The sequence below is a fragment of the Passer montanus genome, unplaced genomic scaffold (genome assembly GCF_014805655.1).
Source record: "Passer montanus isolate IOZ18808 unplaced genomic scaffold, ASM1480565v1 scaffold2, whole genome shotgun sequence".
NCBI lineage: Eukaryota > Metazoa > Chordata > Aves > Passeriformes > Passeridae > Passer > Passer montanus.
Window position 1 is genome coordinate 21,503,163 of NW_024366591.1, and position 23,745 is coordinate 21,526,907.

General features: G+C 39.8%; 1 protein-coding gene across 4 annotated transcripts in view; it reads right to left on the reverse strand.

Annotated features, from left to right (window-relative positions):
• Positions 1–199: 199 nt before the first annotated feature.
• The window catches only part of PLEKHG1 (pleckstrin homology and RhoGEF domain containing G1), a 126,251-nt gene continuing 102,705 nt past the window's right edge, over positions 200–23,745 (reverse strand). For all 4 annotated transcript variants that reach the window (XM_039707525.1, XM_039707526.1, XM_039707529.1 and 1 more), the window contains 14 exons: positions 18,387–18,433; positions 17,777–17,927; positions 16,663–16,794; positions 14,116–14,298; positions 13,932–14,027; positions 13,731–13,817; positions 11,844–11,877; positions 11,152–11,247; positions 9,808–9,846; positions 9,228–9,250; positions 8,160–8,378; positions 6,946–7,053; positions 4,466–6,134; positions 200–3,504 (listed from right to left, as the gene is read on the reverse strand). In XM_039707525.1, coding sequence (XP_039563459.1) covers positions 2,402–3,504; positions 4,466–6,134; positions 6,946–7,053; positions 8,160–8,378; positions 9,228–9,250; positions 9,808–9,846; positions 11,152–11,247; positions 11,844–11,877; positions 13,731–13,817; positions 13,932–14,027; positions 14,116–14,298; positions 16,663–16,794; positions 17,777–17,927; positions 18,387–18,433 — 3,987 coding nt within the window. In that variant the 3' untranslated portion in view covers positions 200–2,401. The remainder of the gene's footprint in view (positions 3,505–4,465; positions 6,135–6,945; positions 7,054–8,159; positions 8,379–9,227; positions 9,251–9,807; positions 9,847–11,151; positions 11,248–11,843; positions 11,878–13,730; positions 13,818–13,931; positions 14,028–14,115; positions 14,299–16,662; positions 16,795–17,776; positions 17,928–18,386; positions 18,434–23,745) is intronic.

Below are 23,745 nucleotides of genomic sequence, written 5' to 3' on the forward strand. Positions count from 1 at the left end.
GGGGCAGAGCGGCAGCGAGGCCGGGGGGCGGGCGGGGATGGAGCGCCGCCCGCCCCCGCTCCCCGCCCCGCCGCTCCCCGGCTTTCGCTTCCGCTTCTTCTTTGCGAGAAAAAAAGCTGCATCCAAATCACCCCCCAACATCAGGCAGAAACCAGTAGCTTTCTTCTTCCGGCCCCCCGCAATGAAAAGCACCCAAAGATTTTGCATACTCAACGTTTATTAAAAATAGTATGAAATGGTCCCTGGGAGAAGTTACAATACTAGTAGAAGTCCCTTTTTTTCTGGTTGGTTGGTTGGTTGTTTTCCCCTCCCTCCCGATTCCACTGGTTGCATGAGATGCGAGTTAAACATTCTCCTAAAGCCGTTTAAACAAATCTAGATGCGCGCCCACAGATTTACTTTCTATCCATATTTACAATACTTTACAAGCTATATTAAATAAATATGGGCTTTGCTACACCTCGGCGTCTTAAATATGTACAACATTATTTTTCAGTCGGATTTTACTAGATAGATAAGGGGTCCTATCACAGGGGGTGTGCTGACTGTAACAAGTATCCCTGTGGTAAGAGCTAGTAAGTACCATGACCAACCAGCCCTCAAAAGAACAATTCCTAGCCAATGCAAGATACGTGTGGTAAATAATTTAGTCAGTTCTAATAAATTCAAGTCCTCAAATCTTAGTCTACAAGTAATTAGCTGTACACTAATAACTTCAGTTTTTCCTCGTGGTAACCGATGTAGTAAATAATCAGCTGTTCTGGAAGTACAGCGCTCTGTAACTGAGGGGAGTGATGGGTGGTTAGTAAAAATAGTATTTCAATGAAATTCCTTTGTTTATTGATATGTTTAACTCGGTACTGGCTTTATCCATGTAATCTGAAAATGTAAGCACCAAAAAAGAACAACAGTCACACAAGATGATCAGTGTAGATGTATCTAGGCTTTCCTTTCGGTACAATGTTTTTTCAAGTAACAGAATCCAAACCTGTGCAACAAAGATGATGAAGGGAAGTTAAGTGCAGATGGTATTGGAAAGCCTGTTCTTGCTCTAAACGGCAGCATTTATTCTATACACTATTTGCAAAAGAATGGAATGTATTCTCATTTTTAAGCTACTTTTTATTGTACATGAACTGGATTAGAATCAGCACTGACTGATTTACAAAAGATATTTTTTTACCTCTCTCTGTCAGGAAAGGTCACTTCCTGCCACAGGAGATGCATGCCCTGGGGACTGCAGCCTGTCACTCAACCAGCAGTATCACTGAACCACCCTGTGGGCCAAACGCGCCCCACAATTAGCATTTCACCCAAGAATCTGACCAGGCCTCATTCTCTTACAGGGTTACTGACACTGGGACTTGAGCAAGTGCCTGGCAGGTCACTGTGTGTAACACACAGCTTTGTTTCAAACTCTACCCAGCAGCTTTCAACTGCTGGGTGCTGAACTCAGATTTGGCTTGCGTGTCACAAGATACTCAGATACTCAAGGTACTCAGATCTTGTTTGCATGTCACAAGATACTCAGATACTCAAGATACTGAGATCTTGCTTGTGTGTCACAAACGCCACCATCACTGGAGGTACCAAGACTGGCCTAGCCCTCTTGACAAGCAGTGCAGCTCCCCTTCTAATGCCAAAATCATTCCCCAGGCAAGAACTGTGTCACATCCACAGGTTCTCGTAAAAAGCCTCCACTGCCTCTCTTCTGCCTCCTATGCAGTTCCAGAAAGTAGAAGAGGCTTCAGACACAGAGCTATCAGCCTGGCACAAGTGCTAGGACTAGATTTTCTTTAAAATGTAAGAAGCTTGCTCTAAAATAATGTAGCATATTCATTGGTCCCACACACTTGGAATCTGCCTGATGAAAAGTAACGTGCAAAAAGGTTATGTGCAATTGCACACGTAACCTGTTGGTGTAATCACCAGAACCCTGCTCAGAAATCTGCACAGTCACAGCAGCAGCTGCCCAGCTCCTGTATGTAAGCAGAGTAATCATACAGGTATTTTGGATGCAGAACACTGGACACCAACTGGAAAGTCTAAATACCAAGGTTTCCAAATGATAAAATGGCTTAAGAATCAAATGTTATTACACCTGGTTCGATGGCAAGAATCAGGGGGTATCACACCTAAGAAATGAAGAGATGTGAAGGGTCAGTAGGAGATGAGAAGTTCACATGTGCTACAGAGAGACCCCAGACAGTGCACATGTGGCCTTTTTCACATCCAGGATTCTAAACCATTTTTTAAAAGATACATTTTGCATCTATTTACAACATTATTGCGATACAATGCCTGATAGTGTAATATTATGGAAATACGTGATGCCAGTACTGATTGTCCTAGTATATATTCTGTCATGATAAGGCAGTACAGCTAGAAATTACTGAAAGCATCAAGCAAAGCTACTTGAACTGAGACACTGAAACTTTTCCCTTAAAGACTGGACAATATTCTGTTGATTAGGAGATGGTACTCTCCACAGGTAGTCATTCAGTTTATCCGAATCACTGTATGCAGTCAGATATGGGGTAAGTGCGTGTTTGCTGCTGGCAGACTTTGCAGGAGTACAGGAGACAGTTTTGCCACAGAACATTTCAGAAGGAACAGCATCTGTGTTACGCAGTTTAGGATCTGATTTCCTTGTTTGGTTCTGAGAAGTCTCCAAGTCAGATCCCTCATCTTCAGACTTTATTTCAACATAGTCATCATCATCCCCTTCTCCTTCTTCAGAATCTTTGAAATTCAAAAAATAGTTCTGAGTAGCCATCTGTGCTGTCAGAGGGGAGGCTCTGTTCACTCTAAGAACCTTTTGAGAATCCTGCAGAATCATATCTGAATAGTTTTCGGGGATTTGCTTTCTCATCTCCGGCCCTGTATATCCTGAAGCAATTCCAGGACTTTGATGGCTGTTGAATCGAAAGTTCCTATTCAAATGGAGTCTTTTCTTATCAATTTCATTATCATATACAATTGATTCTCCAGACCTGTTGACCACTATTGAGGACGAGGACTGCGACCTGCTGTATGCCTGTGGTTTTGCACTGCTTACTCTCCTCCCCAGCGAGTTATAGACATGATCTTGATGCAAGTTTTCTTTGTTTGGTTGGCTTATAATGGCACTCCACCTCTGTGCTGGGACGTGCAGACGGTTGGAAATCTGAAGGGAAGGCACTGAGCCAGCTGATGGCAACTGCTTCGAATTGCTTTTTGTACCAGCTTCTGTAAATGAGTTCTTGGACTTTGTGTCCTGGGATTCGGAACATGGAGAGAAGTCGGCCAGCTCGCCGTTACTGTACGTGGAATGCAAAAGCCAATCTTCTGCTCTTGAGCATTCACTGGTGGGCTGGGAACGGGAAGGACATGTGGCCGTGGGTGTGGAAAACCTCCCAGCTGATGGCTCCTGAGGAGTGGCCCCGGCTTCCTTTTGGACCTTAGGTGTACTGTCCCTGAAGACAATTTGGTCATAAAGCTGGGAATATTCAGCTATTCTGGCACCTAGAAAGAAGAGAGAATTAACTTAGCACAGATGAGGAATCCATTTCAGCGAATCATACTAAAATGTTAAAATCTCAAAACTCTTAGTATTAGAAAGCTCTTAGAGAAGAGCTTTCAGTTGTGTCAATAAATCTGGCCTCTGCAAAGTAACATGAAACATTGGAGGCCTTTGCATCACATTTCAGTACACTTTGTTGAGGAAAAGGAGCATAAAATATCTTGCTACAGTGAGCAGTCATGCAGGACACAATGCAGCACATGGTTCCAATAATATGCTGCTTGTTTTATGTTAAAATGGAAAAGAACATTCTAAAAATGGCCTGGTAAATAAGACATTTAGGGAATTTTAAAAATATCACAAGAAGGCAAGAATGACACTCTGGTGCATGGAGTCTGCTGGCTCCACATCTTCCATTGGTTTCAATTGATCATAGACAAAAATAGTTCCAGACATGTTGCATATCCATGACTTTGCACATTCATTAGCTGATAGAAAGATTATCAGTTCTTTCTTATCTGACCACATTCCTTATGCTTATGGGTATGATTCTGAATGGTACCTGAGCAAATATACGTGACTTGTTAGAAGGCAGACTGACATGAAAAAACACTGGCTTAGTCCAACTCTATAGAACATGCTATTAAAGGAAACAACTGCTTTTCTGTGGGGAGGCCAGTAGTGCTTCAGGCATGATTTCTACTTCCAGCCTCAGCTGAATTGCTCTTTCCTGAGACTGCCCTGCTATTTCTTCCCAAAGTTATCAAGTAACAAGAAATGAGATATAAAGGACCATTCTTGTTAAAGCAGTGTGAGAAAATTAATTTCAGTTGTAACACAGAAAATATGATCCTGATGCTCAATGACCAAGGTGAGAAAAATTCATAATGTTCCATTTCAGAACACAAAGTTCACTGAAAGTTACTGAATAAATGTAACTGTACAGAAATGTTTTTAACATACCAATAGCAGGACCTCCTTGTTTCTTCTCCTCCAGAATAGCAGCAAGATCTTTGTGTTTCATTTTCTGTTGTCTGCTAGCTGGCTGTTCCTGCTCTGGACTTTTAACTTTCAAAAGCTGGTTAGCCTTCTTAATTTTTTGACTGTATTGTCTTGCCATCATAAAAACTCTGTTCTTTGTTTTATCCATAACAGCCAAGTCATTTTCCACGCCCTCTGCAGGTGTGCTGGACAGAACACTACTGGTGGGCTCATATGGGCTATCTACAAAAGGCATCTCACTGGAGAAGGAAGATCTGTTCAAACTCATAAAAGAGTTCTCCTTGCATGGTGTAGTGTCTTCAAACCTCAGATTAGCCTCACTTATGGTGGCAGCCCTGGGCTTCACAGTTTTAGGGAAAATAGGAGTTTCTGGCAGAGAGAGAGTAGACAGTGAGTACTCCACATCTTTACTCAGTTGAGGTGTGCTACCAGCATGCAGCCTTTCCTGCATGTCATCTTTACAAACAGGAAAGGCTGCAAGGACACGGTCTCTTGTCTTTTCCTCATTTTTCTTGATGTAGTTCTCCAGGTCATTCCAAATCTCGTCTACTTCTTCTGAGAGTTTATCTGCTGCAGACTTATGCGACAGCGAGTCGGAGTTGGAGGAGCTATCGACTAAGCTCAGATAGTCAGTGTCAATGGGAACACGATGGTAAGGACCTTCATCTTCACTGAACTGCAGACTCTCCTCAGAAACAAAATGTCGTAGATTGTCACAATATGCAAAGTCTTTTTCCAAAAAACTTCTCCTTTTAGAGGATTTTAAGGGTTCACATTTAAAATTCAATAGAGATGTTTCTGGAAGCTGTATGGTGTCATAGATGTTGTCTTCAATAATTCTGAGCTCATCCAAACTTGAAGTTGGTGCTTCTTTACTGAGCAGTATCTCCTCCCTGCTAGCATGAATGGAGGTCCTCTTTTGATTTGATATTTTCTTTTTGGAAGTTGAATCTGAGCTGCTTTTGTTTTCAGCTTCATACAGAGAGTCTCTAGCTGATCTCCGGGGACCATGATGTGTCTCCTCCCTTCTTGTCAGACCCATCAGCTTTAAATCTTCATAGCTTATATTATCATAAACATGTTCAATATCATCGATAGTCAGCTCCTCTGAAGATTCAGGATACGCATTCCTACTGCTCCCCTCTGCTGTCTTCACTTCCCTTCGAGAACCACGCTCCCCTGTTTTACACCTGGCGCCGGCTGGACACGTGTTGCTCTCACCAGCACTACTGGCCCGTCTGACAATTTTGTGACGAGTGGGGCTGGAAGTCTCGTTTTGATGCGCTTGCCCCAAGTGCCAGCTGCATGGACGGCCAGAAGAAGCCCTCCTTTCTCCACCAGGAGCTGAGCTTGTGTTGGATGTAGACGCTGATGGCACAAACATCTGGTAATCGTCTTCATCATCTTCATTCTCATAAGGTGGGCGCCGGCTGGGGAACAATGCCTGCCTGATCTGATGGTCCGTCCAGATGTTTCTAACAGAGGTACCTCCCCCCAGGATATTCATGATCAGAGAGTTGCTCTGGGGTGTGCTGAACTGTCTAGGAGACTGTGGCTGTCTAGCTGTGCAGGAAAATGGAAGATCAGTATTCAATTGCATTGATTCTTCATCTGAAGGGTCCTTGGAGCTCTGTGGAGATTTGAAATTTGCAGGTAACATTAGTATATCCCTGTAATAATAATACAGCAATTCCCTCTTTTCACAGGACTGCGACAGCACCAGTGTGTCCTGCAGCAGAGAGTCACATGGAGATAGGCAGGGCAAGGGCTCTCTCTCAACAGAGAGTGAGGGAGCCAAGGTGGCAGTGCCAGACTACTTTGCCTCCTAATCCTTACCATGGCACAGAGTTCACTCCCGGTGTTTAATAACATCTTACTTCAAATACAAGACAGTAGCTTATGTTAATGCTTCAGTAATTAAAGGCAAATTTGTTTGGCAGGAGTTGGATTAAACCTTTTATGCTAACTCTGCAGTTTCACAGTTGGATTAAGCTAATCTGACTCTGGGCTTGTGCCAAAAGTTTTGTTCTTCACCTTTTCCTTGCCTATAACACTAGCAGAAAGGAATCTTATGCTCTCTAGCACATGCCACTGAAAACGTCTTTTTCTTTTTAGTGTAAGTTTTCATCCAGATCTAATTTACAGCAAGGCCACGTGCTCCCTAATGCCAACATAAAGGATGCTGTAGATATTGCTGGCCAGAGTTTGGGGGAGTGAGGGAAAGATAATGTCTTTTATCTTCAGTTAAAGCTGATTGGTTTAGTTAGTTTTTCTCAGCCCCCAAAGGAGTCTTTTGTCATAGACATGAATATTTTGATGATATGAACACTGATACATAACATAAACAGAAGATGATGTATCTGTCAACCTAGGGAAAACAGATTTCTTTGAGATACCTATGATGCATAGCAAAACAGAAGTAAAAAATAAGAATTACTTACCTGCATTTCACATTTATTGAGATTGAGACTTCTCCGTTTTTCAACATTTTCAGCAGCTTGACTATTAAGTCTTTTTCTTCCCCCTTTTGATTTCTGCAGTGAGTTTTGCTGTGATTTTAAAGAAAAAAAAAGTGAGGGGTAATAAAACTTACTGTTCTTTGTACAGTCTGGTTCAGAGGAATTACTAGGAGCTACAACAGGTCAGGGACCTATACTGGGAGATGAAACAGCTCATGAGTCGTTAGCACTGCCACAAGAACTATTCAGAGATTATAACACCTGTAAAAGTATCTAGTAGTTGCCAGATCTAGTAGTAACCACTAAGCTAATAGTATCAATTTTTTTGTGGTATTTTTTGTGCTTACTCATTCTTTTGTTCTTACTTATGTTAGCAAGAGGGGGAATTACAAGACACTGCACTACACTGATACAAGATACTATTTTATGAAATATTTATAATGCAAATAGTATTATTTCAAAGAGGAAATGCAGTCATCTTCAAAAAGAATCTCAATAACTGGTTTAATATAATTCACAAAATAGATGAACTGTACAATGATATGACCTCAGTATCAACTAAACCAAATAAACTGAAAATCTAGACTCTTTAATACAGACACATTTTGAAGTTGGATTTTTAGTCTTTGAAAGGTACTACATATGTGTGGAAAAATCTCATTTAGTGAGAAAAAACTACCATCTGTGCAGTAATAGGAGATAAAGATTCTCATTTTCATAAATCCTACTCAAAACTCCTCATATTCAAGTTCACCCATCTGTAGCTACTGCCAGATCAAGAAACATCCCATCACATGCAGCAGTGTCTGAATCTCAATATAATATTCAAGTCCTTGCTTTGAAAGCACTGTCTCTGCATGAGGACTAAAAAGTTTTTTCCTTGGCATCAGCTGAAGAAACAAGGAACAGCCAGTTGTGTGCAACAGGTCAAACTTGTCTGAACAACCAGGCTGGAGGACTGCAAACGAGTAAGTAAAATTCAAGCACTGGGAATTTCTCCCTCTGTGTAGGGGCTTTTACATCTTTTCTCTTAAAATGCAAGTGAGTATTGAGTGAAGCCTAAATAAAAATGTTTCTAAGGAGAGGAAGTTGTAAACATTTGCAACACATCAGCCTGTTTTATATAGAATTTTAATCCTTCTTCCATTCTCCCCCCCCAAAAAAATTATTTTCTTTTTTTCCCCACTTTTTCCTACCTGTTCAGACTCTTCTTCATCATCAGCATCAATCTGTTCCGTTGCAGAAGTCTGAAGAGTTTCATCATGATCACTACTGTAGGCTGGTTCAATAGACTCTTGAAACTGGCTCTCCAGCCCACTGGATTCCAGTGAAACCTTTTTCCTAGAATTCAGTAGAGCTTCACTTGATCCTAGTTTGGTGGCTTGAGATAACAGGGCTCCTTCAATGCCCATCCGCTTAAAAAAAATAATGAAACTTTGATTAGAAGTTTCTAGAGAGTCCATGTTTTAGTAAGATCCTCTTATATCAGACTCACAGGCAAGGTTTAACCTACAGTCAGTCAGCTGCAGTGAACTGAGATTTGTAAAGAAGTAAGTACAACAACCAGTACTTTTCCATGTAATATTAAAACTGAAAAAATATATGCAAAAGACCCCATTCACATCGAATTCCGAGCTTCAATATTATGGCATGACAATGAAGTAGCATCTAATGTACTCTGTTTATAACATACACACTTTTAAAAATTCCATCCTAAACAAAACCCCAAGACCTGAAATTTAAAATGAGACTTTCAAATTGCACTGGAAATTTCCATACAAATTCTTACAGAAAATGAAAAAATTAGAAATGCTCGTTAAAATCTGCTTAAGCTGCATGTGCTCTGTTTGGTGATATATCATTACTTATATACATCTCAGACTAAGTTGAAACTTTCCAGTCTTATTTAATAAACACAAAGATAATATGATTCAAAGAATTAACACTATTTTTATACACTGCACTTCCTTGATTCTAGTGGTATTTTTCAGTGTCCTGTAGCACTAGTAATTGATTGGACTGTATTATAGACCACAACCACATATGGATTGGTGATTTTTTTCTTTATTAAATATTCCCAAAATACTAAGCTGTATTTCTACTTTTTTCATTCTAGTAATCTTATTTGAGATGGTAAATAACATTTATGGGTTTGTTTCCATTCTGAAGGTCAACACAACCAAAAAGATGCAGATTCTCCAGTAAATACTGTGCTCTAAAGTCATATGAATGGACTAAAACAAGGCATTTAAGAAATGGCTTACCTTCTGCATATCTGGGCTTACATCTGAAAACAAAAACACATCAATGAATAATCAAACTGGTGTCAGGGTATGCCCATTTCAATGCCACCCCAATTATGAATTCCCCAAAGGGGTTGAATGCAGCAGCAATTGAGCAAACAGACTAGATGGGATTTCTGATAAAACAGAGACAGCATGAGCTTTACCAGAGTTCCACTTGAGGCCCTGATTTTGCAGCATTGCTATGATTTGAGGAAGTGTTCATGATGTTTACAGGACCAATCCCCAAGTATGGAAAAGCAGATATTAGATTTAAACACTAACTTTTTGGGTTTGGCTTTTTTTCCCCCAAAAAATTCCTCTTCCTCCCCTTAATGTATTTAGGGACAGTCACAAGAAAAAAAGATTCTGTCTTCAGTCATTTTACAAAGTACAGGAGCAGTAAACAAGTAAGTACACAAAGTATCTTACCATTTGACTTTAAAACTTTATGGACTCTGCTCCCCTTAATGTATTTAGGGACAGTCACAAGAAAAAAAGATTCTGTCTTCAGTCGTTTTACAAAGTACAGGAGCAGTAAACAGTACACAAAGTATCTTACCATTTGACTTCAAAACTTTATGGACTCTAGATGAGGGTTCTGAAAAAGACAACAACATGTTTACCCACTGTGGCATTTCAAATAAAGCTGTGGGCATCCTGGACAACTTTTTTAACATGTATATAAAAATTTAAGCTTCTGAGCCCACGCAGTGAAGCCAAATTTTAATTTCTTTATTGCAAAATTTCCTCACAAAGATGATCTGTTAAGTGTCAAATCTACAGCTGTTACCAAAGCACATATTTGTTTCTTAATGCAATAGCAGTTGTTCTCCATTCATCAAGGCACGCATAATTTTTTATCCCATCCAAAGATTCCTTCTTTCAAAAGACCTTATCACCTCTGTTAGAGGTTTTCTATTAGAAATATGCATACAGTACCAAAGTCTTAGATGGGCTTAGAAAGTGTAAGTAGCTGAAGGTTACATAGGAGGCCCTTTGGTCAGTATTTTGTATTCTTCCTTTCACAGAAAGAGCAGCACCAATGCAACAAAGGTGTACAAACACCTCAGAAACAAAGGAAAACATACCTCAAACATAATAAGAACTTGACTGCTTTTCAGGCACAAATGCTCCTGTATATCATTACATCAATATTCTCATGAGCCTTGTTTAAGTCATTCCCAAAATACAATATTACAGACCAAATTGGAAAGGTCTTTAAGGAGACAAATAGGGGAACACAAGGGACTGCAATATGAAGTCACCCAACCACAAAGACATTGGTAGTGTCTTTGAGAGTAATTATAGATAGATGTTTGAGCTAGGAGGGCAAAAAAAGCCCAGACTCAGCAAAACCACCTCTCAAACGTCTATTATTCATAAGGCAAACATGACACCAAGTACAGATAGTAATCATGTTTTGAAATAATAAGCCTATCATAATCAGGATAGCAACTGTAATCTCAGATGCACTGCTGAGACAACAGTAACAGCAGTAAAGGGGAATGTCAGATTTAAATAATGTGACTGACCTTCCCACATATGCACTTTATTAGAGAGTACCAGCTGCTCTTTATACATTCACCATTACAAATGTATATTCCTTAAATTAAACACAAAATGTAGATTAAAAAAAAAAAAAACAAGAACAACAAATGGTTAATAAGATACCCATTACAAATGTATATTCCTTAAATTAAACGCAAAATGTAGATTAAAAAAAAATTACAAGAACAACAAATGGTTAATAAGATATTTCATCCACATCAGAGAGATACTGTGCCATGTTACCTGCCTGGAGTGCAGATTAAAAACCAATTCCATGTACCCAGCCTAATCCACCCCTAAAACAACTCTGCTTGTTTTTCCTTTGGTCATCTAGGGTATAAATGAGTTTATTCACCTGATTTCCGCCTCACTCTGTTTGGAGCAGTGCTTTCCTTAGGCTGGTAGGACGATTTCATTTCTCCCTCTGGGCTATAGTGGAAGCCTGGGTGATCTGTGGAACAAGCAGAGGCACAGGGAATAAGAGAGTGACAAGGATGGCACTCCACACGCCTTGGCAGCCCCCTTTGGAGGCAGTACCATCATCCCTATATGCCTAATCCAGCTGCACCCCATCAGAGCCTGAAGCTACATCTGGGTGATCTGTGGAACAAGCAGAGGCACAGGGAATAAGAGAGTGACAAGGATGGCACTCCACACGCCTTGGCAGCCCCCTTTGGAGGCAGTGCCATCATCCCTATATGCCTAACCCCATCAGAGCCTGAAGCAGGATGTGCTGCTGGGGCAGCTGTTAGCCAGGCAGCCATGGAATGCTTTACCCATCTAGCTGGGCCTGGCTCCAGAGGGCTAACTCAGGAACACTGATCCACCACCATCCTGTTTGTCTGCCACTTTCTCAGTCAGAGCCTTCCCAACAAGCTCCATAGGATCTGCATCTAATTATCTAATTTTGCCTTTTCCAGCAGGGTCATAATTCAAGGAACATAAGCCTGGCATTCTTCCATCTCAGGTGACATCACCAGCTAAAGCCAAAATTTTCAAGATGGTTTTATTGATTTTTAAAACAAAAGGGAAAAAGAACCAACTTACGTATGGCATCCATTTCGAGAATTGCCTGCTTGGCCTGGAAGAGAAAAAGTAACAAAAGAAGAAGTGAAAACTGTTAGTAGCAGGGCAAGTTGTATTGCATATTACACACAGTAGTGAGCTTATATACAAATAACAGCAATTTTAATTTGGGAACCAATAAATATGGTTACCAGCATTATTTTTTTTGTTTGCATTTTTTATTTTTCTCTGTACTGTGGACATGTTACATATGGGGAGGAAAATTTTGGTGGCAGGAACTCACCAGAGCTTATCTCCAGGTCTGCACACAAAACCTGTTGTTCACTGCCTCCAGAATCTTTATCTTGCATGCTCACCTCTGCACAGGCAGTGCAAGGAGAGGAAGAGTGTGTGCCATAAAAAATTCATAATTTCCTTTAAGTAAGATTGATGCAGGATAAAGAGCATTTCCCAATGGCTTAAAATTTGTCCCTTTTTTAATAGGGAAAAAAAAATCTGGATGTTTTAGGAAGCATATCAGCTACTAAGTAAGAAAATAATCTAAACTGAAATATCCTAAAATGCTTGCCCTTGTACAGGTGCAGTTTGGTAATTTTCCACCAGGCGTCACATGTGGACTATTATTGCATTCCCCAGAAGCTGGGCAGACAGAAGCCTCACAACCAGGAAATACCGGTTCAACAGGAAAAAAAATTAAAAATGTACAGATAACCTCAAAGATTTATTTCATTAGACTTCTCCTTTCTCAAGTGAAGTTATTTCTCTGAGAAGAAAATATTTTTGGTTTCACATTTTTTTCTACAGATAAAATAAAAATTGAGTAAAAAATAAGAAAAAAAAAGATACAAAGGCCGAGATTGTGCTGTATTTTTTTAACAATCTAATAAACTGAAATGAGTATTTACAGTGCAAGTATGGATACTAGCATAAACATTATACCTTCAACAGACTTTGCTAACAAAAAGAGAAGAGGAGAATTAGCAACAGGACCTGCTAGGGCTTTTTTCTTCCATAAGTCTCTTTTTGTCACACTGTTGAAAATGCATGTTAGTACAGTATGGTGCATGTCAGTCACAGGTAACATTTTTTAGCCATTACAGCATAAAACAGTCAGGGAAACTGAAAAACCAAGAGTAAATTCAGTGTGAAAAAAAATCCTGTTTCCACACCCATCAATGTCTGCTGTGTCTTGGCAAGAATTAACAAGTGTTAATCCCCTTTGAGAGGTGCTGTATGTTACACTGGGAGACATCACCTAAAGCTCTAAGATTGGATTTCATAAATAAGAGTAGGAGATTTCCTCATCTCAAGATATTATAGCCACGAATATGATATCAGTGCCTCATTTTTTCTGCCATAAAGCTCTCCAGCTATCCCACCAAAAAGGGGCAGATGTCCCAGCTAAGGATGCTAGGTTGAGGATGGGCGTGTGTAGTTGCAGTCAAGTGTGTGCTGCCAATGGCTTCACTGCTATGATACCTAACCAAGACTGATTAAAAAAACCTACAGTACTGCAAACAGTGCATCCCAGTGCTCTGCTGACAGGCAGCATCAAGCTAAAATGTACTCCCAGAGTAAGGCTTTCTGACGTTGCACCTCCATTACTTATGTCTTGGCAGGCAAATGCTGCTAACCCATTCTTCTATTCCCATACCAAACCCTGCAGAGAATTATAGTAGAACTTTAGCATTAGTTCTGAGGAACTTTTAAAAATATAAGGGAACAACACATTAATTAACATCCTGGAGTCTAAACTCTCTGTATATTGCATGCATCTTGCAGCTAACAGGAGTGTTTTAAGTTAGTACCCATACAAGGAGATGTCCTGTGATTTTGTTTGCATTTTTTTGTTTGGTTTTTTTATTTTTTTTTTCCTTTGGTTAGTTTTTGATTTTCCTTTTTTTTTACCTTGGCAGGAATTTTAGCAGGATGATTTTCTAGAATTAACCTCTTCAAGTGAAGAATCCAAAGGCGCTTGTCTTGCTGCGACTTTGCCTGATAAAAAAATTTGGCACCATGAGAAAAATGCGTTCCTGCACTAGGCAGGGTCATAAATACCATATGGACATGAGCCATGTTACCCAGTGGGCAGGGGAGTTTCTGTGGTACCTGGACAGTATGTTGCATCTTAGGATTTTTGTAGTGGAAGACACTAAAGCTAAGTGGTTCCTTTGGTATTACTTCAACAAGCATCAGGTTTCCACACTGCAATGAAGAGAGGAAACAATGTGAATCACAGAGGAGTTTTAGGGAGACCTGTAAACAGCACATTACCACCTGCTCTCTGACATACCAGTATGTGAGCTTTGTATGCAAACATTTCATCTCTCTTTTTTGTAATTAGCAGCATCTTGTCAAAGAGGAACAACGTGCGCTCATTTTTGGCTCGCTGGATGCGGAATGTTCCTTCTAACACCAGCTCCCCGTAACTTGTAAGGTCTGGCCCTTTCCAGTTAGTGAGCAAACTCTGTATCTCCTGCAACACGTCAAAGAACAACAACCAAAATTAATTTCAGAGATCTTGTTGAAACAAAAGACACAAACAATCTGCTGAGGCCATTCGCACTCTCCTATATAACGTTTAGCATCCAACAGCAGAAAGTCACCAGACACCAATCCTGAGGCTGGTAAGTTATGTATAACATTGCAGCCAAGTGCTTGGAGGCTTCACTGCACAGCCCACACTAAAATATGCCCTGAGTCCTGGTTACTGCCTCTGCATGGACCCAGCAAAGAGCCCTGAACTCCTTGGGGCAGCCTGTAATGAAAGAGCACAACCTCTGCTCCCCTTGCTCCCACAGACAGAAAATCTTTTGTAAGTCAGTCATCAGTTTCTCTCAGACTCTCCTTCATGTCCCCAACCAATCCCTCTTAACATCTCCCCCTCACCCTGGGTATCCTCCTGAAGTTGTGTGGTCTCCCACTGAATGGATTATAATGCCATGCCCATGTCCTATAGGCCCATCACAGAAGACACTTCTGTGAGGTGTTTGGATTGAAGAGATGATTCCCAGAAGACTAAACAGCCACAAGTGATTCAGTCAACTGAACATCTGAATATTTGCTTCTATCTTAATGATTTGTGTAGATACCAGAGATATTTCTCACCTCATTTATTATTTAGGGGAAAAAAAAAAAGGTTGGAGAAACATCTAAGAATACCTTCACAAGACTGTGTCACTTAGCTATGGCTATCCTGTTTCCTTAAAGTGCTTATGTTTTCTGTCAATGGCAATGACATAGGACTTAAGCATGGGACATCAAATTCTAAAAGCAAGCTAAAATTTTAACTAGGGAACTCTTAAAAAATATCCATCAGACTTTAAACCTGGCAGCATTAGCAAAGCAGGGACAGATTGCCTCATCCTAGGCTGGTCATTCTAGGACATTAGACTTTAATACAGCTTTCAGCTAGAAAACATTCCAGTCCATTTGAAGCACCAATGCAGGCTAAATCATTCACAGGACTAAAACCCCAAAGCAGCCCACTTTGGACTATACAGAGAGTTGTTTATTTAAAAAAAGGCAAAAAAAAAAAGGTTTTTAAAAAGTTGTATTGTATCAGATCTCTCCAGAAGCTTCTTAGTAAGTCAGGATATAGCAAAGGGATCAAGTCCACCACTGTTGAGTGACACTTTGTGCTGGAACTGCTGCTGCAGTACTTGCAGTGTGAGAGACCACATTGCAGTGTGAGAGCCCACAGAAGGCCTATCCCTATGGCTGCAGAGACAGGTTTTACATTTTTAAGGGAGAACCATGAACATAAACATTTTCCACAAACCCAAACATTTGCCAGCTGAGCTCAATAGATAAAAAAAAAAGCTTTTGTTTTTTCCAAAAGCATTTAACTTCTATTTATTTCTGAATATAATTACTCAGATTTATAGCAGACTGTTGTTAAAAGTCATTAGCGTGCATTTCCAGCAATGTGTGGCAAAGGTTACCCTGCTGCAGGCAAGAATTATAAAATTTTCCTTACACATAAACAACAGCAACACAAAAAATAAACAATCATTAAAAAACCCCCAAAATAGAAAAAAGAAGAAAACCACCAAAAGGGTGAATAAATTTAATGTATGTTAAAAAAAAAAGGGCAAAGAATTACATTATATGGATTTCTGAAATGGGATAAGCTTATTACTCCCTTTTATAAACTAAAAAATCCCCCCAATTTTCTTAAAGTGATATAAATATTGAAAATGTAACATAAAAGTGTGATTCACCAGGAACCTAGAAACAGAATGAGAGCATAAATTCTACAAAAGAGCTTTCTCCTTGCTCTTGATGACAAAAATTACTCAGGACATAGCTTTCATTTCTTCTCCCCAAAAAAATCTTCATTTGAAGCAAAGCTAGAGTTTTTCCAAGTATCATGTTTCTAGGTTTATGCTTTTCACAAAGCAACTGATAATGAGTTTTCTGAAACCCAAGAGGAAAGTACTTGAACAAGAATCAGCAAAAGAAATGCCTCAAAACAAAATTAATCAGCACAAAGGGAAGAAATCGGAAACCACAGGATTTCTGAACAAAGCCATGCCCTAGGGTTGTACAGCAGTGCTGTACAATTGAGGGAAAGGAAGAAAGAAGAGTTATCTTAAGTTCCATATTACTGCAAAATAAATGCTTTACAGGATGCTGCTTGTAGGTTAGAGATGTCTGAGATTTTCCTGCAGCAGTTATGACCATGGTTTCCAAGATCAAACAGCCACAGGCATGCTCAACAAGATTCTAAATTATGACTGACAAAGATTAAAAGAAAAGATAAACTAAAAAATGTTAATTGCATATATATTGACAAAACCAGCTCACAAGCACACATAAAATTTCTCTGGGAACTCACCTGGAGCCTGATGGCATGTTCATGTTTCCTCTTCATGTCATTTATATGCCATGCCACTCTCTGCATAGTATCTATGGCATCCAGCACCACATCATAGCCCTCAGTGTCCTTGTCAAGGTGGTTTTCTATTTCCTAAGACAAAGAGAAAAAAACCCAGAGTCCCCTTACTCCTAAGTGAACTTTCCCAGTCGCAGGCAATACTGTGTTATCTCTACTGTTTTGTCTGTGCATCGCAATCACTCGAAGGCGACGTTCCTGCCTTTGTTAGTGATGTGTGTGCCTATCAATTTGATTAACACAAGATGACACACCAAGTCAAGGCTTTGGTGTCAGTTTGGTAGCAAGGGCACTTTAAGCAGCCAGTGTGACCAGAGAGGCACAGAAAGAGGGCGCAGCACACTGACAGGAGATCTTTCAGACAGCATTTAATGTCTTTCCTAGAGCACAGAACATTTCTACACACTTACAAAACCCTGATGGAATTACCCCAGGCTTTGCTTTACAGTTGGAGAGCAGAAAAGCACCAGGCATTTAAAATAAGGATCAGTGTCTTTACACTTCACTAGAACATGACTCTCTAATAGGAAACATATGTGGAAAATGTTAACAATAAAGCATGAATTTCCGAAACTTGCTTAACTCAATTCACTGAATGTGGAAAGAGTTCCCACTTCCTCCATCATTCCTCTCCACAAAATTCTTAGCAGTCAGGGTGTTTATATGTATTTAGTCCTTCTTTCAACCACCCCCAGCATTGCAACATGTGAAAAAACATTGTTCTTCATTGGAACAATAAATTTGTGTACAAAATGTTTAATCATGACAAGAATTTTCCAAACAACTTCAGAATTACAGAGCAGCTTTAAAAAAAAGTGCTAATTATTTGGATGCAAAGACTGATGCAATGTGTCTAAAATAATTACCATAAATTCCCCACTCCAAATAGATGCATATGGTGTGAAGTGACAAAGACAGAAAGTCTCCACATGTTGAAATCAAATACCCACAAAAGCATGAGCATTTAAGGAAAACCAGAACCTTTCTAACCACCAAGCCTTGTACCAGAGGAAGGAACTCCTACGTGCAGCAGCCCTAAACGAAATACATTTCTTACGTGCAGAAGCAGGTGGTACTTGAGGATGCGTTGGACAGGTTTCAAGAGGTAAGAGCCCAGGGGCAGAGAATGCTGCAGTGCTTCTTGCCGCTCTCTGAAGAACTTGGCCAGTGCCTTGTTCCTCATGCACTCTGTCAGCACAGCCACAGACCTGAAAACATCCATACAGGCTTTAAGACACTCTCTTTCCATAAGTCTGTAGGTAAAGTAAAGAATTGCTTCCTTTTTAGCTTGTAAAAAGGGGCACCAGGCTCCCATTCCAATAACTGCTGTTTCTGCTTTTTTGTTTGCCTTTTTTTTAAACTTATCTTGTGCATTCAGCTATGTTCTCCCTTGACATGCAACCAGTCTCTCTTACTGGGAATTCTATAAGCAGCATTGCAGAATAAGACCATCATTTTCTAAAGAAGGGTAAAGCAGTGAACCACAAGAATAGATGAAACAAAACTTCATTAATAAAATTTATTATTTTCCTTTTTTACATAAAAGGTAAATTCCCTCCAATTTAGGAAGGGGAGAAGCTAACTTTTTTTTTTTTTTCCTAGAGTGTAACTTGCATTACACAACCTGGCCAAGGGACAAAGGAAGAAAAGGAGCCCATAATTCCTACCTTGGGTAGTTGGTGCAGTACTGCGTATATATGTGGAAATCTTCACTCTGCACAGGGAGGAAAAGTTTGCATATATTGAGATTTTGTCAAACTAGCAGCTAATGTGTGCAAGATAAAGATGATGTCAAGACAACACCTCCTTCAGCTCCTGTTCCATAAATTCTCTATGTTCACTGTGATAGTCCCATCACAACCAGAATTTAATCTCATCTTTTCGTGGGGGAGATTTTTCCTTTTTTTGAAAGAAAAATCAAGAAAACCTACACAGAGATAAAATAAGTGACTTTGCAACAAAGCCTCCAAGGTACCCTATGAAAATCTATGCATCTCAAAAAAACCCAAAAAAACCAAAAACTCGACCAAAACACCATCACTACACAGATATCCTTCAAACAGCTGGATGCACTTATGTAGTTTTTCTGTGTGCTGAAGCACACCCATATCACAGAATCATAGAATGCCCTGAGTTGGAAGGGACTCACAACCAGCTCCTGGCCCTGCACAGAACATCCCCAACAATCACATCACATACCTGGTGTATTTACTTGGAGAATTAAGTTCTGCAGGTTATGTTTGGTGTGCCATTTTCAAGCAATTATAAATACTTTCACAGGTGAGCACAGCCTAAGCGTGAAATTAGAAGCCACAAAAGTAATTTTTTTAAGAAGTAAATTATGTGAAAGCAGACAGCTATTACCCTAACAAGTTGCAACTAGATCTGGGTGGGTTTCCACACTTGCCTGTCACACTGAAATTACTCAAACTTAATGCTGATAAGCTTCTCAGAGCTGAAGTCTGAGTTTCATTTCTTTCTTCCCTGGCCTAAGATTTTTTCTTAATAATCATAATTTAATTCTATGCAAGAACAGATTTCCATAAACATTCCCATCTGCTCTAAGTCCACATCTGCCTACGAACTTTTAGCCCAAACAAGACACAATTTCTGCAGCTTACTGGAGTCCTAAAGGCTAAGAAAGCACTGTAGAATGGCAAAGTGCTTCCTGTATCAACCACTTTTCCTTTCATAAGACCTCGACAGATAAAACACAATCCTCCAGCAGTGAATAAGACCCCAGTTTCCACTCCAAGTGTCTTCAGAACGGGCTCTGGCATTCTGCAGTACAATAGCTGTGCTCCACAAGGGGCTGTCTCCCAGGGATCATTCCTGGTGAATGGCGAGACCAAACATCTGCATTCACAGAAGGCACAGTGCTCTGAGGAACACCACCCCTGGGGAGAGGGCTGACACAGGCTGTGGCTTTTGTTTTTCACTGTTGGGGTTTGGTTGTTTTTCATTCAGCTATTCATCAGAAAGAGCCATCTCAGGCAGTGCCCTTTGCCAATTCCAACAGCACTGGTCCCGTCCCCCTCTCCCGAGGGTAAAGCAGGTTGTGCCATTCATCTCTGCACTGAGCAGTGATCCATAAGGACCCCATATAAAATAAGATGTTACCCTGCAGGAGCACAAGTCATTGCAATTCATTTCAGTATGTCCTACTGGATTTCACTATTCACTGTTCTGAGAAAAATAACTCAAGCAAACTTCTAATAAATGTTACCCCAGGGGACTGTTATCCCCATTTACTCACTAGTGGGCTGCAAGCTTATTAAACTGCTCTTCTCTTAGAAACCAGCAAACTAACTAAAAGCAGTCTTGATACAAATACAGTTAAATAATTTAGCTTGGTTTTTCACACTTGAACTAACTTTGTCATGGCAGCTCAGTTTTGTGGTGGTGTTACCTGTGCCCCACATCCACATGCAGAGGAAGTGAGCCTGTGTCACAGACAGCTCCTGTCCATGCCTGGAAACCCAGACACAGCTCCAAACCCCCTCCCCTCAAAACTAAGAATTAACAAACCTTAGAGAGCTGCAGCTATTACAGTGTGTCATTTTCTTTGGCAATCACTACCAAACTAGCCAGCACACATAATAAGCCAGGGTGCTTAAGAAAGAACATTAAGGTGAAATTCAGTATGGTGAAAAAATGTAATTTATTTTATATATGCATATATTAATTCCAAGTTTTCATTCAGGGGATTTTGGTATAAATTTTAATATATTCCCATACCTATCTTAACAGAATAATACAATTTATAGAACTACTTCATAAGCAGAGTGAAGAACATTTTGAGCCCATTTATTTTTATGTTTTTATTCTGCTCATATCACATGATTAGTCTGCTTTTCAAACAAAAAGGAAAAGAGTATCTGTTGTAAAATTTTAACCAATGAAAGTACTATCTGTAAAACAAACAAGGCCAAACACTTCAGGGTTACAGAGTAGGCTGTGTGCACATTCCCCTCAAAATCAAAAGCATGTCTGAAATCCCCAGGAGCCTTTTCACACTCTCGCTCTTTGGTTTGGTTTTTGGTTTGGGGTTTTTTTACACAAGGTCAGAACTACTTTTAATGGGGGTTTTTTTGGTTTTTAAAGAATTTTTGTCTCTTAAATGCAGCTCTTAAATGCAACAAATTTGTAGTAAAAACAAAAGATAGTTTCTTATGCCCTCAATACCTCTAAACCTTAAGAATGGTTTCACTATCACCACAGTCACTTTCTGAACAGACATAACACCAAATTCCACACTGTACTTATGTGTGTACTCGCTCCAGTGAGCCACAGCTCATTTCGCCACACAGAACCATCAGAGAGCATTTACTTTTACTGAGCAATGCGAGCATAGTGCCAGGAGAAAGTCAAGGACATGTGTTTTGCCTCCAGGATGAGATTGTTGATACGCACTCAAACTTGCAGATCTCTTGTGAATCAACACCATACACCTTGCCCGGGCATTAGCCAGATTCATGTGAACATGTTGGGAAAGTGGCCAAGAGAGCCACTTCTAAGAGAAGTTCTTCTTCATCCTGACAAAAGTGCACTGCTCAGAACAGGAGCAAAAGAAAAACCAAGAACTAAGATGGTTTTATTATTTTTCTGACTACTTTCATAACATAAAGAAAACACCAGCTATGCTCATCAGTATTTCTTCTGACATTCTTAAACTTACTCAGCTTGAAAATAGTTTTGTTCACATCAACTGTCTTCAGACCAGATTAAAACTGAACTCTGCAAGGAGATTGGAATTGCTCCAAGGATCAGTTTAAATCTGAGGGCCCAAAGCTGTTGTGGTAGAAGCTGCAAAAACCTGAGACTCAAGCTGAGAGTTTGTCCACACTGATTGGAAGTCCCTTTCAAGAGCAAAGCCAAGTGTGAGCAGACCCCAGCTATATTTACACTGGTCTCTCACACTGGAATCAATTCACTGCACATCTCCTCCACATACATTCCAGATCTTTCCTCAACTCTTAGTGCACTGTGCTTTTTTATAGCCATAAAAGGCACTTTAAAAGAAAATGGAGACTGAGAAAATGAGTGGAGTCAGTGTACAAACTGAAGCCAATTGCCTGGATCTCCTCTTCGCTAATGAGATGCTAGATTAAAGTAATTCTCCCTTTCCCCCTGGTTAAACTGTTAGTGTGCCTTGCAGAAAACATATGTTCTGAATTTCTGAGGTGCTGAGTGAGAAGAGCGATGCGCCAGAATTCAGCTCTCCTTTAAAACAACTCACTTAAATGTAAACGTACAGAATACTGAAGTCAATCTTCTAATTAACACTGGCATCATTACTATGAAAATGAAAGACTGGACTGGCAAAAAACCCCCTTATAAACAGTCTTCTGTGTGAATAATTAAGCCATAGCTAAGCTTGCACTGGAACCTTTTTATTAGTCTCCAATTAGTTACCATATGTCTCCAAGAACTTTTACATCTAGTGCTAATACAGTTCTTCTAGACAAAGAGAGAGGATCAGAACTGGTACAAACTGAACTAGTACAATACTACCCTCAGAGGCAGCTTATTTCCATGCAGCAGCCATCCCACACTGTAAAACAAATACCCATACCCACACCACCTGCATCTTGAGGCAGAAAAAAAGACTGCAATTCATGATTGGATAGCAGGTTTTAAAATAAGCGTGCTTTTCTGTATTTGTACCTATCTGCCTGTGAGTTATTAATGTATTAAAATATTTGGAAGCAGAGGGATTCCATATAATGTTGTAAGTTGATACTAAATATTTCCATTTCTTTAAAGTCATAGCTTTGCATCTTTATTTTACTGGTTAATGAGTTTTATGTTACTGGCTAGTTTAGACTAAAAACATTGCTGAAATCTGTCAATAAATCAAAGCTGCCATTTTAGGGGCTATTTACTTTGGGCACTCAGCACAAAAAAAATGTTAAGATAAAAGATTCAAATCCACAATGATGTGGTCTCTGTTCAAATTACGCTGAAGTGTGTTTTGATAATCCTTTCCCTTAAAAGTTACAAGGCTTTTTACTACAGAAGCATGGAAGTTATATACAGGAAACACAGTCATGTATGATTGTGTGAGTGAAGTATAATATGCTATACAAGAAATTTTATTGAGCTAAACCAAATAACAAAGTACAAAGAGAATGATCCAAAACTTCAAAAATCAAGCTCCCCATGTCTTCACAAATATAAAACATTTTATACAACAAGCTCCAGAGTTACTTTAACCATAACTGTTCTGTTATACTGCAAACCAACTTCATGTGATTTCACATGAATCTTAAGAAAGAAACAACTTTTACTTTATGCAGTTACTGAGCTTCCTAAGAGTGCAAAAAGCAAACACAGTAACTAGAGTGAAAACTTGGTTATACCTTAAGATTTGCAACACCTACAATATTCACAGTTGGGTGAAAAAATGGCACTAGGTCCAGAGCTCGTGTACCCTAAGCACAGTTCCACTGGAAGCATTCAAGAAGCACCAGCACAGCTATATCCATTAGCTAAGGCTGTGAGCTATGACTTCAGCATGATAACATCCCTGTGCTTAACTCACAGTGAAGATCTAACGCACTCGAAGCAATGAAACAATAAATGGCCAAAGTCCCATAAGACTTGAAGGAGCACATGCTGCCAAAAAAGGCAGTTTTATTTCCACTTCTCGGTCCTGGGAAGACACAAGCAACCAAGAATGGACAACTGGAGTTTGTTAAGGCAGTCAGCAGTTGCTGTAATGAAATCCTCACAGCCAAAACCAGAACTGTGGGGTATTTTGGTATTGTTTGACTTTGCTTTTAAGTGTTTGCACTTGTCTGGATGAAGCTAAAAAATGCCTGTTAGTACTGCAATCTCTAGCAATTTCTGAGCCATCAGGCAGTTGCCTGCCAATAATACAAATGCTAAAAGCATTTGACAAGGGAACAAAAGGCACAAGCAATGATATGCAGATGGATTTTGCAACTAATGGCCAGAAAGTCTACCAGACAAGCCCTTTCAGTTGGCCAGTTTGAATGAGAATACAATTTTTTCCTGGACTTC